The following is a 16,942-nucleotide window of genomic DNA, read 5'->3' as shown; positions in this document are numbered from 1 at the left end:
ATGGTCAGCTGAAGGGTGGAAACTGAGTTCGACGCAACAAGATCCAAGATGAACGTCACGATGAGTTGGGGGGTCTTCGCCTAGAAACGAGTGGAGACCATAGACTGGAGGCTCATCATCATAGGCCTGCAAAAGCTTGTCGTTTACGGGGCTGCGGTCAGGAGGAAGCGGATCGCTCACACTGACTAGGATGACCTGCTTCAGAGGGGGACCGTCATCGACGACCACGGGAAAGTTGACACTAGCCACAGGGATGGCATCAATCTCCCGGTAGATATCATCACGAGCTGGGGGGCTCCCATCATCGTGCTGGAGGACGTCGTCGACATCGGGAGTGGTGTCATCAGCAGGGAGTAAACCACCAACATCTAGATGGTGTCTGTTGACATCAGGGTTGCCGATGACGTCGTGGTGGGAATTATCAGCAGGGTGTGGTTGGCTGTTACTGATTAAACCACCATCTAGTGACTGATCATTGTGAACGGGTGACCTAATCATAGCCGTTGTCTTCTGAGGTGACGGAAAATTGTCCTCATTATAACCGAAGGGCAGCAGGTCAGATTTGTCCCCTTGTTCGGCTGGATATGGTGAACTTCCACCACCTTCGTTTTGACGATACCTGTATTGCGCAAAAGCAGGCGCATGCAAGTCTGCATGAGACATACTGTTGTGCGAAATAGCACCTCGCTCTGCACAGTCATGCAAATCACAGAAATGACTGGAAGTGTCATTCACCTGTAGCTCAACACAGGAATCCACGAAATCAGGACAGTCAAAATGGTCAGAGTGCTGGATATCAACCAGAGTCTGGGAGAACTGCATCTGTACTTTAGACCTGTGCTCGGTGTACGCATCATTATCAGAGCTAGGCTCAGTGCAAACTTCAGGCCCATCAGATCTAAGCTCACTGCAAGTCTTGTCAGAGCTAGGCTCAGTAGAGAACTCAGAGCGAGGCTGAGTAACAATCTGATCAAAGCTATGCTCAGTAGACATCTCACCTGCTCTGCTATACTCACTTGCATAAGTAAGCATACCACCGTAAACATCATGATCAGTAAACATACCACCTGCAGAGCTTTGCTCAGTACACATCTCACCTGAAGAGCTATGCTCAGTACACATCTCACTTGCAGAGCTATGCTCAGTACACATCTCACCTGCAGAGCTATGCTCAGAAAACATCTCACCTGTTGAGCTACGCTTAGTACACATCTCACCTGCAGAGCTATGCTCAATACACATCTCACCTGCAGAGCTATGTTCGGGACACATCTCACGTGCAGAGCTATGCTCAGTGCACATCTCACCTTCAGAGCTATATTCAGGACACATCTCACCTGCAGAGCTATTCTCAATAAACATCTCACCTGCAGAGATATGCTCAGTACACATCTCACCTGCAGAGCTATGTTCAGGACACATTTCACTTGCAGAGCTATGCTCCGTAAACATCTCACCTGCAGAGCTAGGCTCAGTACACCTCTCACCTGCAGAGCTATGCTCAGTACACATCTCACCTGCAGAGCTATGCTTAATACATGTCTCACCTGCAGAGCTAGGCTCAGTACACATCTCACCTGCAGAGCTAGGCTCAGTACACCTCTCACTTGCAGAGCTAGGCTCAGTACACATCTCACCTGCAGAGCTATGCTTAATACACATCTCACCTGCAGAGCTAGGCTCAGTACACCTCTCACTTGCAGAGCTAGGCTCAGTACACATCTCACCTGCAGAGCTAAGCTCATCTGTACAGAATAGTTCATGCTTGTGAAGCCTGTCTGCATGAGCAGACCTTGAACCATAATGGAATGTCGATCCATCTTCAAACAATATCTGTTGTTTAGCTGGTCGAACAACAAGATCATACATTTCCAAAAACGGAAGTCCAGCCACAACATCAACATCCAAATCTCTGACCACTGCACCATCAATGACAAACTGCTTGTCATTGAATGTGATGCACACGTCTGTGAAGCCTATTGCACCAGGCTCTCTCATGCTGTGCTGACCATACTGATCAGCTGTAATGTCACACTCAGATAGCATATCAGCAAGAGACTCACTGATTAAATTAACTTCCAAACCACTACACACACTCACATGTACATCTCGGTTTCCTTGTTGGGCAAGAAAAAAGGGTGATTGTATGTATGATCGAGGCTTACTTCTACGGAATTCTGGCTTGCGCTCGCGCTTGGGCGCTTCTGGCTCATGCCACGTCGTCGGCATGCAACTGCGGCTACCGCTGGCCGAAATGCCCCCGGGCTCGGTGAAGCACCACTGCGTCGGTGCACGTAGACCCCGCATAGCTTTGTATACGTGGGACTGGTCTAAACACGAAGAGCGTAACTGACGTTATCACAACACTTTTCTGTTGAGCGCCCGACCTCTACTTTGAGAGCTGATTCCTCCTAGTTTGGGTAACTATGTTAAGTTCTCAGGATGGACGTCGAATCGAATCCCGACGCTGCCACCACGCCAGTATTAAGAAGGAAAAGCCGGACGACCTCAGATACGATGTGGAGAGACTTTATTCACCGAGCCCGAGAGGACTCTAACTTGTTAACACCAGAGGGCGTTAATCATGCGACATACAAATGTACATCGTACATGTACAGGTATTCAACATAACCATAACATATGGCGCAGCAAAGCACAGAAGATTAATAATAACAATAATTAAGATAATAATAATAATAATAATGATGATAATAATAACAATAATAATAATAATAATAATAATAATAATAATAATAATAATAATAATAATAATAACAATAATAATAATAATAATAATAACAATGATAATGATAATAATAATAATAATAATAATAACAATAATAATAATAATAATAATGATAATAACAACAACATTAATACATGTAATAACAATATAATAATAATAATAATGATACAAATAAGAAAAAGAAGAAGAAGAAGATGAATGAGAAGAAGAAAATAAAACCCAAATTCCAACTTACGAGAGTTTGTGCAGAGCTCCCTGCCTCTTCTTCTCTTCTTTCTCCTCCTCCGTCTCCTCTTCTTCCGGTTCCGGCTCGGGCTCAGGGGGTTGCGGCTCCGCCTCTGGTGCCCCTTCTTCTACCCCTGGAAGTCAACAAATGTGACAGTCAGATACAGAGCCATTACAAACTTTTAGACTACAGTTACGTTCAGAAGACAAGCCTTAACCTCAAGTTTAAGAAACCTCGAGGTTAGAGCTTGTAGTTAAGGACCGTGAAGACGCACTCGTAGCTACATTGTAGCTAACCTCAAGGTTAGCTCGATGTTCAGAGCCACGAGAAATCTTATGGTAAGCGCTCTAACCACGAGCCACGGAGGTCCCACTTGTAGTTAAAGGGATCGTACAGTTTTGGTTGAGACCTAATTTCAGGTTTCTAACATTTTTTGGTGAAATAATGAGAAACCTCTTATGAAATATGAAAGAGCATGTAATTTTATGAGGAATTCAACGTTTATTTGATGAAAATTGGTTTTGAAATGGCTGAGATATCCAAAAAAGAGCGATTCTAATAAAGTGTGGGACCCACACTTTCTTACGATCGCTTTGTTTTCGAAAAAAAGTTAAAGCCCAATTTTCATCTCCACCAGTACTGTACTATCCCTTTAAGCACCGTGTGGACACAAAAATCAACGTACTCAGAGGGGCAGGAGTTTAACCTCGAGGTTAAGATTTGTCGTGTGGACGCACGTCGTAGTTAGGGGGCAAGAGTTTAACCTCAAGGTTAGGGTTTCATGTCGTCTAAATGTAACTTACAACTACAGTGGAAACCCATCATAACAAGGTCATATATAGTGAGATATCACAAGATAAACTTGGTTGTACAATTGTATATTCCCTTACCACACAGGCTGCCATATACATGATAGAAACCAACTATACAATCTTCATAAAACAGGGCCCTGATAAAATACGGTCATTTTGCATGTCCCATGGTTTTCATATTCTTTTTACAAACCTTGATATAATCTGATACCTGTTAAATAGTAAGAACATTCCAGTGGTTCCACTCGGCATGTTAAAATGAAGTTTCCCATTACTTGCTCGTATGTGTACATTAAAAAGTGTCTCTTTGTATTAGCAGACAATTTACTGAATTACACACATGTGCATTATATGCACGTCATCATCATGTAAGCACTGTCTAAACAGTATGCTATGTTTGAAATACCCACAACATCTGCAGTTGACTATTTCTTAAACATACAATAGATAGTGCAATAATTGCACAGTACAGTGAACACTCCCATTATAATGAACACAGTTATCATGAAATTCCAGTTACAACAAAGTAAAAAATCTAGGCCGCAACATTATGCACTCTATGTATTTTCATTGTTTATTTGTTTGGTTATAACGAAATTTTGATATAACGAAAGAAAACTGCCAGTTCCAGGGACATTGTTAAAATGGGAGTCCACTGTATACTGTACGGATCAAAGAGATAACCCAAGTATACATTGTATATCTACTGCTAAGTGTGTGGAACTCGTGCACAGATAAAATAACCACCAGGTTTATACAAAATCTTGTCATTGTGTGTTTGAATAGATAGCTATTTGGCACACATTACTGAATGCACCAAGAGTATGTACATTACAGAGAGACAGGCATGCATCTACAGGCTAGACTAGACAGTGCCAATAATAGAATGGTGGGGAAAACAGACTCATTAATAGAAAAGTTTTTTTGTGTGTCTTTTTACCTCCTTTGTCTGGCTCCTCCTGAACATCTTCATTCTCCTCCTGGATGGTTGCCGGGGCTCCCGTCGTCATGGTAACGCCGTCTTCCTCACCTTTGCCCGTCCCTGATTCTGCCCCACCGTTCTCCGTCTCCTTCTCTGTATCCTGTGTGGTCGTCGTCACGGCGCCAGGGAACGGGAATGAAATGAATGAAAAAGTTAAGCGAAGCCCGAGAAACTATGAAAACACAATTGCCAGCAACAGAATCACCACGACAACGAGATGTGAATAATACCACTCTAGCTTCCTCGTGGTGCTTTCCTCCCAACTTTCAATGTTTGAATGGCAAAAAGTGCCATGGTGGAATAACATGTCCAAACACTGTGACTTGGCAACTATCTCGCTGAATAGAGTAGGACAACAAACTACAATGTATCCGTGTGAGGTTTCACTTCCTGGTTTGGAATCCTGGAGAAGGGATAAATTAACCACACACACATACACACACACACACACACACACACACACACACACACACACATCTTGTATCTTGTCTGCATACATGAAGTGCTACAAGATCGTGTTGTGAGGACATCAGATGCATATAAACACACCAGAAGGATGCACTGTCGGGAATTACACGTGTAAGCAACAAAGTTTTCTGCTTGCAGGAAGTTAGAATAAGATAAGATTCTCACTAAGACGACAAGTTATGAGGAAAAAATGATTCTAGTGAATGTGGATATAATTTGTCTGTGTCATCATTTTGTTTCGATGAATTGGTATCGTTAGATATTTGTGAGGGCGAGGACATCCCATTGACGGGTTATCTCTCCTCTAGACCGGTCCTGATAAATAGTGTGCATGTGGTAGCCATAATTCAAATCATATTCTCTTCACTTTCCACGAAGCTGTTCATGTGAGAAATGCCATGCAGGACAGTCAATTCAGCAGTCATGTCACTATCATTGAACCAGCATTGGTTATCGTGTACTCGTCAATGATGGTAAACATGATCGGACAAGTGTTCACTGGTATTTATGCGCTGGTCTAAGTACCATTGTCATCCTGAGCAGGTACACATCAAAGGATCATGTCTAGCTTTCTTGTTAACAAGCTATGCTAGTGTGAATACCTTTTCTCTGTTCTCAATTCCTTTCCCACGGGGACTGGGTGGGATGTGCATTAACTCTAAAGAGAATATTAATATTTTTGAGATGATGATTTGAGATGGTATCATATCCGCTCAGTGATTGGTTACTGGGAATATTCACAAGGATAAGATGTACAGTACACATTTCCTTTGCCAGAGAGGGTTCTTTGATGCTTAAGGTATTGAAAAAGATATTTCAAGTGATACAATTATCAATACAGTAACTGTCCAACTAGAAATTTTTGCTTGCTTGAAATTTTAGCAATTTTTGTGATGAGGTAGCTAAGATTCACAAAATCAAAACATACATGAAAGTTCTTGTCTACCCTACCCATTGAATGCCAGTGGCAATTCACATAAATTTCATGTTGCAAAAAGGACCATTGACTCCAATTCGCAAAAAAAAAAAATCATGCCGCAGATATTTCTGATTTTGCAGTATGCTGTTTTTGATACATACTGCCGTAGCAATTGTTAATACACTTTCCTGTCAGGCTCTAAAATTCCCACAGATAATGTAAAGAAGCAACCAGGATATCGTAATTGAGGAATTAATGTCCAGAGAGGTGAAAAGCAGAAGGGCGTTAGCACTGTGCATCTACCGGGGCCTTTCTGCTACCGATGTGCATAGAGTCGCACAGACCGTGTGCAATACTTTATAGAGTATGAAGTGGAAGAAGGGGGCAAAGTTGCACAAGAGTACAATGCTGGGAGGGAAAAGAAACCAAACCACACCCCATTTTAAGAGTGGTGTGGTCGGTGAGTGGTTATCTGATACGACACTAATGGCTGCATTTATCATTTTTCCCCACGTTTGAAACATGTTTCAACACCCACTATCAAAACATGTTTGCAAAGGCCGTTCAGATTGTATTTCTAGAGTTGTTGTGGTTAGCGTCTCTCTCGCCAGTCAAGAGGAAATCCTTATGACTACTACTCAGCTCCACTGTGCTGTTTGACCCATGTGCCTGGTACATGCTACAGTTGTATATCGAAACTTGAAATGGTTGGAGTCCTGGAAATTGCAGTGGGAATTTCCGAGCTATTATAAACTCGTTTGAAAACAAAATAGCATTTGACGACATCTCTACAGAAACACGTTTCTGGCTCAAATGCACCTTTTTTTTGGCTTTTCAAAACGGCACTTCTAACCCCTTGATCAAAGCATTTATCATTGATCTGTAAAAATCTCCCTGGGAGTTGTTTGGAACCCCAAATTCTATAATGATGAATGCACCATATGAGAGTTTCGCATCTTAGTTTTGAGAGAGGTGTGATCCTCAGAGGGGTGTGATCCTCAGAGGGGTGTGATCCTCAGAGGGGTGTGGTCCTCAGAGGGGTGTGACCCTCAGAGGGGTAATAAGATGATGAGAAGACACTCTGCAAATTTCACCTCCCACTCCTGTATCAGACAAAATAAATAAATGATAATAGCTTACTTGGATGGAATAGGGGTGGACTATGATTAAGGATGCATTTGATAAAATACAGTGTATGCCCATTCTTTTACTGTGGGTCCTCGAGTGATCTTGATAGTTGCATGAACTAGCCTACATATTCACAATCCATCCCTTAGCTTCTGCATCAACGCATTAAAAATAACTTTCTCTTGAGGGCGAATTCCCATGTCAGTCTCTGCCATTTTCATTTCATAAACTGTATATATACAACCCCCTCCCCCCCCCCATCCCCCCCCCCCCCTCCCTCAGCATTGTGTCCACACACAAGCACTCAGGAAGTATTCCTCCTGATGTATCAAACTGTGGCATGGGGAGGGAGCCGGGGTGCGGAGTTTCTGGCTGCCTGGTCAGGTCAGAATCAGCTGGAGGGTTTTCTCTCTCTCCCCCCCCCCCCCACCCAACCCACCCTGCCCCTTTACCCCTCTCTCTCATCCTCCCGGCATAAAAACGCCCTGGAATGACAAACTGACAAACGATCACATGGGGTTATGTCGGGAATGCTGCTCGGTGCCCTGGGTGAGTCCTGGCACAATCGTGAAACACCGACTGACCGAGCCACCAACCGACGGGCAGAGTCTTGTCAGCAGATGGAGATTACGAGATTTTGGATGTTCATTTGTAATGACATTTGTGTGTGTTTGTGTGTGAGTGTTTTGTGGATACGCTTGAATGTGGACATCCAAATGTACGCAGAAAGTAAGAAATTTTTGTGATTTTACTATGTGTGTGTGTGTGTGTGTGTGTGTGTGTTTATTTGTGTGTTTTCAATCTAAGATATACATGTACACTCTAAAAAGGTTGAAGCAAGAGGGATGGGAGAAAGTAAAAGGGAGAAAAAGAAACAGAATGCAAAGAAGAAAGGAAAATAATAAAGATAACTCAAATGCAAAGTTTGAGAAGAAAATGAAAATGACGGAGAGGAAGAAGGAAGAAGAAGAAAAAGATGAAGGAGGAAAAGGGGGAGGAAAGGAGAAAAAAAAAAGACAGAATATGAAAAAGGGGATAAGGAAAACAAAAATGAAAAGAAGATGAAAATATAGATGGAAAAGAACATGGAGATGGAGGGGAAAGAGACAAATATGACAAAACTTGCCAAAAAGTTATAATCAAATAGCTTCTAGAGTCAATTCAGCCAATGTACTTTTTTCGTAACTTCGAAAAATGCCTCTCTTGCCAAAATCCACCATCATGTTGTCTACTTTACAAGGAAATCAGGGGTGTGTAGGGGGAAGTATGTTTCTCACTTTTCATTTAATAGCTTTAATCACTGGAATAGCATCAACAGACATGTTATTACTCTCTGAGTATCAGGTATATGAAAAGTCATAACAAGGCTAATTTTACAATTTGTTTACCTAGTATACACATTCACTATTTATTCTTGAATTAATGGTATTATTAGTATGAGGTATGAGGGCAGTACACACTCCTAAATTAATTTTACAAATATTGAAACTTAAGTTAGTTACATGATGACTCATTCAATTTTCAATTGGTCATCGGTCTGCCAATAGAAATTAAAGAAAGTTAAATATCTTGACAATCCTTTCAGTGGAAGACATCCAGAATGCAGGAAAAACTAGGTTGTGGCATCTACACTTATACAATGATTTACGACAAAATTGAGTCACTTTCTTTTGGAATTAATCAATTATAATTACAATCATGCCATCCTTTAAAAGGAGAGTCCTTATCAGTTTGGCACTGACACACGCTGGGACAGATAGGCCCTGTATGATCAATGCACCTTTAATCCTTTATGCATTACATATAAACCCATAAAGCTTGTGCCTGATACAAGCTGTGCTTGGAGACACGTCTCCTTCCATGTACACACATTGTCATTGCAATGATTTGGTATTGAAGAAAATGAATGTTACTTTGAAATAAAAATCAAATTGACTAAACATGTAAACTTCAAATATTTGGACTCATTACAAGGCAAACATGAAATTTACAAAGGGCTGATCTTTCATATAAGCAGGCATCAACATAATTTTGCTTAACATTCTGTCATTCTGTGCTACAAATTTCTTTGATTTTCAAGGAAAAGAGATAAATCTTGCACCAAATGTAAATTTGAGGTAGATTTTGGTTAGAAAATTTAATGGATTTGTTCATCACCATCGATGGATGCTCTCTCTGATATGTATGTAGTATCACTGTGTAGCTACTATCACTATATTCAAAATCACAAGGGAATAGCTTGTACATACATGTAAGACTACATCTTCTTTTTCATTTTGTTTTGCTCATGTATTATGTACAGCATCTCCAGTTAGGACTGCTAGCTACACAATGCTTCCTGCACACACTGTGCACATATACATAATCCTGTACACCGGATAGTTCCATTTAAGAACTACTCAGCCTTGGATTTAAGCCTACTGGAAATCAAGCTGCACGTCGTGTCTGGCCAACTGATAGTTATGGTGTCTGGAGATTGACCGGTTGATGACGAACATGTCCCAATTTATTATGAATATTACTCTGGAAAAAATGGCTCTGGGAATGAGAAAATTTGATATCATAGTAGCTTGAATGTCTCTTACATTAGCCTCAAATGGGTAAAACAATAGTCTTGAGTATCCCTCGCTAGCTACAACTACACAAGAGGAGACCGATGGAAGTTGTGGTTACTCTGTTCGACACGTGTCCCCCTGCTGTCGACATGTATACATCGGAATCACATACGACTAACTCATGTTTGCGGAGAGAGTAGACGGGGAGGGGGGTTCGGTGGAGCATGGTGCTTTGGCATGCACGACAGGGCACCGTGAAGCGTGTCGGCGTATACACCCGGTGCCATGGCTCCGCTTGAGCCGGCTGCCGAATATCCAAATGCACGGCCCTTAACGACATTAATTAGTGCCCCCCGGCCGGCGGTGGTTAGCCACCAGAGTGCACACGAATTTGGTGGGCAGAGAGGACGGAAAATTGCTGGGGACGGATTTTAAAGTGACGCAGGGCATGCAGTTGGCTCTAATTGATGGTCAATGAGGCATTTGAAGTTTAGCATGATGTATACTGATACAAATTTGTATATCTACGATGGACATGTGCAATACATGATTACCGATCATGGAACGCAGAGTGCGTGGGGTAAACATACTAGTGTTCAAATAGTCAGAACATTAACTCTTGACACTTGATGTATGGGTATGGAGCATTCATGCTGACACGAACGTGTACATGTTAAGAAAGATTGTACTGAAGTATAATACATGTACATCCTAGCGTGGATTAATCTCACTGATATTAAATCTTAATGAAAGTAAAATCCAAAAAACGAATGGAGGTGAAGACAGTAGTGGCATAATTACTCGAGTCTTTTAGTTAAAAAACTCCTTAAGGAAATGTGATGTTTGTTATACAAGCAAAAGTTTGCTGTCATACAGGTAGCTATCTCCTGTCTTAATTAAAAACTTGTTCATTTTTTCATCTAGCTTATCATTCCCACAATGTTATCTTAAGATGTTGTGTTTGAATTCCTCAGCCAGGAATTTCAAACAGAATTGCAATCTTCTAACTGCTGAAAAGACATATTTTTGGTTGAAAAAAACAGTCTTCGTATCTCTCCTGCAGTAGACATGCGTAGTGATACAATTTGTGAAAAACATTTGACAAAAAGCAGTACAAAATTCTGCAAAAGCATTATAGTTGGCACCTCTGCTGACGTATTTCAGGCTTTACAGAATCTCGCCATCAAATCAGATCATCTATCAGTATAAACTATTTTTGTTTTTGATGGAGAGGAACAGGGTATAATTCTCTAGAAAATTTGAGGCTGGTTAATTTACCAGGTAAATGTTTGGTGAATGCGTCAGTCTTTCTTGTCGGCGAGTCCGAGGAGCATGTAAGGTGAGTGCCAGTGGTCTATCGCAACCAGTAAGGACAACTTAGTCTAGTACAATGTATGTAAAGATGTAATGTATAGCGGTCATTATGCAAGCATCTCTCAAAATGTCTGTGTATTGGTCTATTTCTTGTGTAGCAAATCTACCAGATTTAGAGAGCACTGAAGGACTTCTTTTTGTCCTTGCTTCAGTATCATCTATAAAGTGAATGAATATCAGAAACTACGAAAAACAAAAACCAACCCAAAACAAACAATTCCATCAAGGCTAAATATTTTTTTCCTCAACATTAATAAAAGATTGAACATTCCAAAAAAAAAAAAGAAGAAGAAGAAGAAGAAGAAGAAGAAGAAATACCAGAATAAATTCTGTCTTACACAAAACCCCTGAAACCTTTTGCTGGTTTGCAGGTGCGTTATCACATTTGAGTACGTATGTGCAAATATAGCTTATATCCCATGCAACTGTTCCACTTTCTTGAGGCTCTTCTGAATTATCCCTTCTCTGTTTTTTGCTCCTAATAAACCCATACAATCTTTGCATCAAATCTATGAATGACGAATACAATGGACGCCTCAAGACAATGGCAAACTATGCACATTTTTAGCAAAGAAATCAATTTGCTATTTCTATCTTCCAGTTGCAAGTTTGGTGAACCTCTTCCATTGAGAGAGAAAGAGAGAGAACCCTGAAAATCTTGTCCATGATGAAAAGTTCATTGTGAATTTCCTTTCCATTTTTGATCCTACTGATAATTAGATTCTGAAGAAAATATAAAATCGGAAGCTGTTCTGTAGATTCCATGACATTTGTTTCTGCGACAGTTGCTCCCATGAAATATCTGCACACTAAGCGAAACACAAATTCTACCCACAAACATGACCCTATTTAAAAATCCTAGTCCTAATCCTCACATCAAATTAAACCTAAACCCCTATCAACACCCTACCCTAAATACACTGCAACTACACTCAGTTGCTTTGTCTTTGCTTCTGTACCAAGAGAACCGGCCATTATAAATCTTAATTTTACTATAGTCAGATTTCATGATACAATATCTGTGCATGGCGCATAAGGTTTCATAATGTTTTACATGTATGGACTCACTAAATGTCACTATTTGCTTGTTTGTGTTTTTCGTGCTGCATTTCATTCTGCTAGGGCACTCCACATCTCAAGAGATGTTCCATCTTTCAAGCACTGCATTAGTGACCTTTTGGTACAAAACTGGTAAGCAGACTTGTGCCATCTGAAGAGTTTTTGTGAAGTATCTTCTTACAACTCTGTGTATCATCTGATCCTGTTTGTCTGCATGTTTCGATGCTAAAATCAACTACAAAATGTAAGCACATGCTTAATAGGTACATTCAACCAGTTACAACCATCAATGTTACAAGGCTTGTATATTTCTTACACCATTTGGCTGGTCCTGTCTCCCTCCCATCCATCCCACCCCCCTTTGCATACAAAAAATGGGTGTGGCCCCCCTGGATCTCACCTCTCTCTTATCATGGGCTGCACTGGAAGGAGGTCCTATTCCTTAACTTTCCAAAAGTTTTGCAAACAAAAAATGGGCGTGGCCCCCTGAATCTTACCTCTCTCTTATCATGGGCTGCACTGGAAGGAGGTCCTATTAAAGAGGAGTGGTTCTGGAGCTCCATGGGTGGGGGAAGGGGCACGGCCTCCGCCTCCCCCTCCTCTTCGTCGATGGGAAGTTCGGTGACCCGAACCGTCGGCTTTAGGTCAACGTTCTCGCCGCTTGCCTGAGAAAAAAAAAACACAAGAGGGGAGGAGAGATTCGTGACTTTGGTGCCGGTAATGCCTGCCGATCGTCTTTGGAAAAATACAGCAGTATATTGTTGTTTTTTTCAGAGCTGTCTCATGACGTTACTCACCCTGACTCATACAAAGCTGTGACGCTACAGAGATCTAACCTCACAGACACAAACTCAGGAGTTGGTAGATATTACGTGGCGGTGCACGCTCCGGCAAAGATAAACTTACTGGTGAATAATGTCTGTAATCAAACACTTGTATCATAACTTTTTGTAACATAAGATGGTATCATCCCATTACCAATGTGCTCCCAGTTCTGAGCTGAGCTCCTTAAACTTCTATCCCACTTGGTGCTTGCTACAGGATCTGAGATGCCATTTTAATCGAGTACTTGGGTAATGAGTCATGTTCACAAAATGAAAATTGTCAAACAATCCTTGACAAGCGTCCTCTTAACATCAATTGCATCACAGTTACAGTCATAATGATCTTAATCATTATCATCATATATATTACCATCATCAACATGTCCATCAACATTATCAATATCAATATTCACAAAATTCAGTGAAATATTCAGTGAAACACCATCTACTTGTTCTTCATCATCATTTTTATCACCATCTCTTGAAATTATTTACATCTTGCTTAATATCATTACTATAATACAGTCCTCATTACCTCTTCCTCCCCCTTCTCCTGATCATCATCATCATCACTGTCATCTTCATCATAATCCTCCTCCTCCTCCTTGTCATCATCATTGTCATCGTCATAATCGTCATCATCATCTTCATCACCATCATCCTCATCATCATCACCATCACCATCATCATCCCTTTAATAATAACTTTCACCCTAACTACCATACCATCACATCTATAGAGTCTTCATTACCTCTTCCTTCTTCTCCTCTTCCTCCTCCTCATTACCATCATTATCACCATCATCATCATCATCATCATCATCATCATCATCAACATCATCATCACCACAACCACAACCACCACCACAACAACAACAGCAAGATACATCTTAATTTTGATTGAAATATCAATATTTGGGAGAAAAACTATAACCACTGCACCTATTTTTTTGCTTGAATTTATGCTGAGGCTCAAACCTCAAAATTCAAAATCCTGTATGTAATGACATCTCTGGTGAACTGTTGCACAATTGCGAATTACTCTACCTCTATTTAAAACACATGCCTAAAATGCTGGATCGTGATTGGCTGGATACATCAAATTTTGCTTGATTTTGATGTTTGAAGCTCAGCATAAATTCAGGCAAAAAAACAACAACAACAACACAACAAAAGCAAAAACAAACAAACAAACAAGCAAACAAGATAGTAATACTTTTTCTCCTATATCCCGCTCTGGGGATCTGACTTACCTCATGCACTACGTTGTCAATTCCCGCCAACTCCTCCCTCTCCCCGCCCTCTTGGCTTGTTTCTTCGATGAATGGCTCCTGGTGGGAAACAGACAAAAAAGAAGAAAAAATTGTAAATTCACCGGACACTGACTGACCAAACTACATAGACTGACCAGATGACCAAAGCAGTTCCCAAAGGTCGTAGCTGTCATTCACATGTCACTGCAGGGGGTCTGGATGGATGGAGCCAGTCTGGCCACGGCTTACGCACCAAACTGCAACATCATTCAAAATCATTCCAGAAAGAAACATTTTGTACCACTTCCTCCTGTAATTGATTGTCAAATGTCACTATGGATACAATTCTGTGGAATCTGTCCAGAACAGAGAATATATTTTTACCACAACTTCTTTCAATGACCTTCTCTGCCTGATTGATATAATAATTATAATGATTCATATGATAATGATTCATTATGTTTATAAGGTGCTAATCACACAAAAACATCTCTAAGCACTGAAAAGATAAGAGTAAGAGAAAGAAGGTAACAATACACATCAACGTTATTACTAACGCTTACTACGAGAGACCCTTGTCCTGTCTCTGTGTGAATATGAAGTACATTTTATTTCCTCTCTTTGAAGCAACTCTAATATATGCTTTACTTCATCTGGAATTGTAGGTACTCTGGTGTACCCCTAAAACCAAATATATGAAAAAGTGGTATACTGGGTTTCTTCAAAGAACTTTATTTCTTTTGATATCCATCAGAGCACCATTATCACATGACATTCATGTAGATGAAGATATCAACCATGGAAAACAGTACGCATGAAAGCAACCATGTATATGTATAGTGGATTGTCCATTTGAATTCCTTATATTTCTTTTTGCTCCTAACCACTTTAACAGTATTTTTTGACATAATATATATTAAATATTTTCATAGTCTTTTCGAACAGGTGATGAAGTCTGAATTTGTTAGCCAAAAAACCTCCTTCATAAATGGCTTGTGTATTTCACATAAGTTGGTGAGAGAGTGTGTGTGTGTGTGTGTGTGTGTGTGTTTGCATCTTTTCAAGGCAACTGCCAATCACAGGATTGCTTTACTTCCCTTTACACACACTTGATCTTCTGAGTATAACTCGTATTTGTAGCTCAAGCCCCAAGATCAATACAGACTGTGCACTACAGCTCAACACCGCTGTATTCAATCAACGTAGAATCATCTACTACCCGGTTTACGCACTACTCTCATATTCATGCATGCATGTGCGTATGTGTAGCTAAGATTCACAAGGTTGCATCAACGCAGAGAGAATTGAGCATAAGAGCAGATGAGAGAGGGAGGGAGCATAAGAGAAAGAGAATAGGAGCTGTAAAGAAAGAGGAGAGAAAAAGGCTGAAGAGAGAGAATATTCATAAAATCATAAACAATGAACAAGGAGGGTATTGATGTGGAAGGGGTGGGGGGGGGGGGGGGCAAGATGGTAGGTACAGACTTACATGTAAGCACCTGTTGTGCACCTGTACAATCCCACCATTGCATAAAACAATGGCAGCGAGTCAGATGTTAGCCAGTGAGGGCAAGGCTATCATTTCACCATGCACTCGACATTACACATATTATCAAGCTCACCAGCAAGGGTATTGTATGCACTTTTTATACACACACAAACACACAAACACAAACACGCACATAGACATCTACACACATGCTCACACACAAACACACCACACGTACGGTACACACAGACCTACCCTACATGGGCACAACCCACTAACTCATACACACACCTACCGTGTGCATGAGGTTTAATGCACAGTGGCAAGTAATGCTTATTGATGTGTACACTGTTGGATACACTACACACACAATAAATACCATTCATTGTGCATATCTATTTGCAAAGCCTACATCTACCAACAACCAAACCTGACCATACTTCTACAATAATTTTCGTCATATTTTATCAAGACTTTTGTATCTGTGAAATCTGTCTCTATCAATCTTTTTTCCTTTTCTCTGTTTTTTTCATCTCTGTATTTCTTCCCTTGTTTTCCCTTTTTGTCCACTTCATTGCAAGCTCACAAGTTGTGGATATTGCAGATAGCCCCTTGACATTTGCCGGTTGCATTAATACATCGCAACTGCACTCACCACAACGCTGTGAAAACCTTTCATTTTCTTTGAAACTAGGAGGCTGAGGGAGACAGAGAAGAGAGAGAGAGAGAGAGAAAGGAAGAGAGGGAGGCAGAATGTAAAGATGGAGAAGGGAGAGAGAGGGGGGAAGAGAGAGAAGGAGACAAACCCAAGAGAGAGAGAGAAATAATGCAAAAGGTCATTTTTGCCCAGTGAAGCAAGAGTTGGCATTTACACACTGTTTGAATTGCACGGGATGCATGCATGCCTCGCTTGCTTCGCGCACCCATCATGCAGCATTCTCTCATGCAGATACAACGCATCCACCGTACGACGACGTGGTACCTGTTGAGCGTCATTCCCGTGCGTCGCGTCTTCACGAATCTCTACGAATTTCCCCCACCGCCGTCGTCCTACCTTCCTCTGTACACACTGTGTGGGCAGTACAGCGTGCAATTCGATACATTTTGT

At 41.0% G+C, this 16,942-nt stretch overlaps 1 protein-coding gene across 1 annotated transcript in view; it reads right to left on the bottom strand.

The window, feature by feature from the left end:
- Nucleotides 1–16,942, bottom strand: part of LOC139709005 (triple functional domain protein-like) — a 193,686-nt gene that overhangs the window by 17,774 nt on the left and 158,970 nt on the right. Inside the window, exons 8-11 of the mRNA XM_071620973.1 lie at nt 14,346–14,423; nt 12,767–12,934; nt 4,725–4,866; nt 2,982–3,105 (exon numbers count right to left, since the gene is read on the bottom strand). Of these exons, the coding sequence (XP_071477074.1) occupies nt 2,982–3,105; nt 4,725–4,866; nt 12,767–12,934; nt 14,346–14,423 (512 nt within the window). The remainder of the gene's footprint in view (nt 1–2,981; nt 3,106–4,724; nt 4,867–12,766; nt 12,935–14,345; nt 14,424–16,942) is intronic.

Source organism: Diadema antillarum, unplaced genomic scaffold (assembly GCF_040938485.1).
Source record: "Diadema antillarum isolate AM-2024a unplaced genomic scaffold, OU_Dant_1.0 seq00001398_RagTag, whole genome shotgun sequence".
NCBI classification, from domain to species: Eukaryota; Metazoa; Echinodermata; class Echinoidea; order Diadematoida; family Diadematidae; genus Diadema; species Diadema antillarum.
This window is presented reverse-complemented; position numbering and strand designations above follow the sequence as displayed.